The following is a 2,775-nucleotide window of genomic DNA, read 5'->3' as shown; positions in this document are numbered from 1 at the left end:
TGGGGACCATTCAGGCTTGTTCGCATATATATATATATATATATATATATATATATATATATATATATATATATATATATATATATATATATATATATATATATATATATATATTCAATTATGTTTCTGTTATAACAGAAACATAATTGAATCTGCTTTGATATAGATCACTAAAGAAAGTAATTTGAATATTAGCAGTGATCTATATAACTTAGATCCATTTCTAATAGATCAGCTAAAGGGCGATTTAAGTAGGATCATTGGAAAACATTTGTCTCACTAATTCATTGTATATATTTACCATTTTATGTTATAATTACCTATGTATTGTGCTTGTATGTCTGCTGTATCAGATGGGCCATTGGGCTACATCGGATGGGCCAATTGGCTGCATCTGATGGGCCAATGGGCCGTCTGCGTTGTCCAAGTATTGTACCTCACCTCACTTCACCACTCTCTCCTGGCTATTTATACCCATCACTCGATCTGTGAAATCATTCCTTCTGAAGATGTATTTAATATACGAAAGTACTTAAGGAAATTCCTGTTTCATTTTCCTCCGTGGTCTAACTGAAAACTCCACACCCCAGAAGGATTCGAACCCAGACAGCCAAGGGCAGTATGCACCTTGGTGTACCTAACACCTTAACCACTAGACCACACTGATCGTACGTGTACCAGGTACACGTACACGTTAAAGTACGAGGTATGCCATGGTGCATAGTGCCCCTGGTTGTCTGGGTTCGAACCCTTCTAGGGTGAGGAGTTTTCAGTTGCATATTGGCTTGGGGACCATTCATATGAATTGAGAACGAAGCCCACTGTGCTACTTGAATAGGGGGGGGGGGAGATATGAGAACTAGGCTCTGGGGACATGGAGACAGAGTGAAGGAACGATGCAAAGTCACTCGAACCATCGGGAATCGAACTCCGGCCCTGCATGGAGCGAGGCTGTCGCTGTCCCGACCACTCCTAACGATAAGGACAGACCGGAACAAGGAGAGGCACCCATTCGTCGTATGAAGAACATGTATGTCCCAGACCCAGAAGATCCCTTCGTAGCAGAAAACACCACCAGCGACTACAAGATCCACGAACCACCACACAGAACCAGAAGAATCACTCTCCAACAAAAAGTGATCAGACATATCCATGATGAGGCCTTCCCAAGCCCTCAGATACTAAGCGGTCTGCCAGACGATCCAGATGAGTGGCCCATCCCGGACCCAATCTACACCAAATGAAGAATAAAGAAAGAAAGAAAAAAAAAATAAAAAAAAAAATAAATAAATAAATAAAAAAAAAAAAAAAATAATAATAATAAAAAAAAAAAAAATATTATAATAAATAAAACACCTACCAAAAAAAAAAATATAAAACCAAAAAACCATTTGTCGTGGCGTCAGAAGTGTAACTACCCTGATGTTTCTAAGATTAGCCTCCTTCAGCCAACTCCATCGGCTCTAGTGCTTTAGGACACCAACAAGGTCACAAACACTAGCCCCCCCAGCCAATGTACTGACAACCCAACATAACACATACGCAAACAAACAACACATACAAAAATGTCAACCCATGGTGGACAGGCCACCGAACTTTCAAACCTCCTCTCTCTCTACACCCGCATCCTCTTCCTGAATTTCATCTCCCCATCCCTCTACCTCCCCCATCCTTTCCATTCCCTATGGACATCAAAGCAAAGCACCCATTCGTTTCCTCGTTCGTGATTGTTACTGCGGTACAGTAAAGGGCCAAACTACGGTACAGCTGGATACATTAGGAGTAGTACAATGATACACAGGTACGGTACAACAAGGTACACAGGTACGGTACAACAAGGTACACCAAGTACGGTACAACGTACGCCAAGTACGGTACAAGGTACGCCAAGTACGGTACAAGGTACGCCAAGCACGGTACAAGGTACGCCAAGTACGGTACAAGGTACGCCAAGTACGGTATAAGGTACGCCAATTACGGTACAAGGTACGCCAAATACGGTACAAGGTACGCCAAGTACGGTACAAGGTACGCCAAGTACGGTACAAGGTACGCCAAGTACGCTACAAGGTACGTCAAGTACGCTACAAGGTACGCCATGTACGGTACAAGGTACGCCAAGTACGGTACAAGGTACGCCAAGTACGCTACAAGGTACACCAAGTACGCTACAAGGTACACCAAGTACGGTACAAGGTACGCCAAGTACGGTACAAGGTACGCCAAGTACGGTACAAGGTACACCAAGTACGCTACAAGGTACACCAAGTACGCTACAAGGTACACCAAGTACGCTACAAGGTACACCAAGTACGCTACAAGGTACACCAAGTACGCTACAAGGTACACCAAGTACGGTACAACAAGGTACACCAAGTACGCTACAAGGTACACCAAGTACGGTACAACAAGGTACACCAAGTACGCTACAAGGTACACCAAGTACGGTACAACAAGGTACACCAAGTACGGTACAACGCGGGTACATGATACACCTCTTACCAATGGCCTGAAAAGCAAATATCATTAAATACATATTTTTAAACCTGGTATTTTACCAATAATTACCGACCGGACCCCCACCTTGCACAGGTGATAATGAGACAATAAACGCACCTTTGCACCCGGTACCATTGCACGCACCTCAATGTTGATGGTGAATAAATAATCACAATTAACCTGTCACTGAAAATTTTTGACCAATTATGTGACGCAGTTAAATCCCCCCACTGGACGACTGTTCAATGTTCACCGAATGACTGTTCAACATGCACT

At 42.9% G+C, this 2,775-nt stretch overlaps 1 protein-coding gene across 1 annotated transcript; it reads left to right on the top strand.

Annotated features, from left to right (window-relative positions):
• Positions 1-1,816: 1,816 nt before the first annotated feature.
• Positions 1,817-2,530, top strand: LOC123753636 (uncharacterized; the record flags this gene model as incomplete). Its single annotated transcript, XM_045735609.2, has 1 exon — positions 1,817-2,530. A coding segment is annotated over one exon (714 nt), but the record flags the coding sequence as incomplete, so codon positions are not given.
• Positions 2,531-2,775: the final 245 nt, after the last annotated feature.

This window comes from Procambarus clarkii, unplaced genomic scaffold (assembly GCF_040958095.1).
Source record: "Procambarus clarkii isolate CNS0578487 unplaced genomic scaffold, FALCON_Pclarkii_2.0 HiC_scaffold_1685, whole genome shotgun sequence".
Classification (NCBI taxonomy): domain Eukaryota; kingdom Metazoa; phylum Arthropoda; class Malacostraca; order Decapoda; family Cambaridae; genus Procambarus; species Procambarus clarkii.
This window is presented reverse-complemented; position numbering and strand designations above follow the sequence as displayed.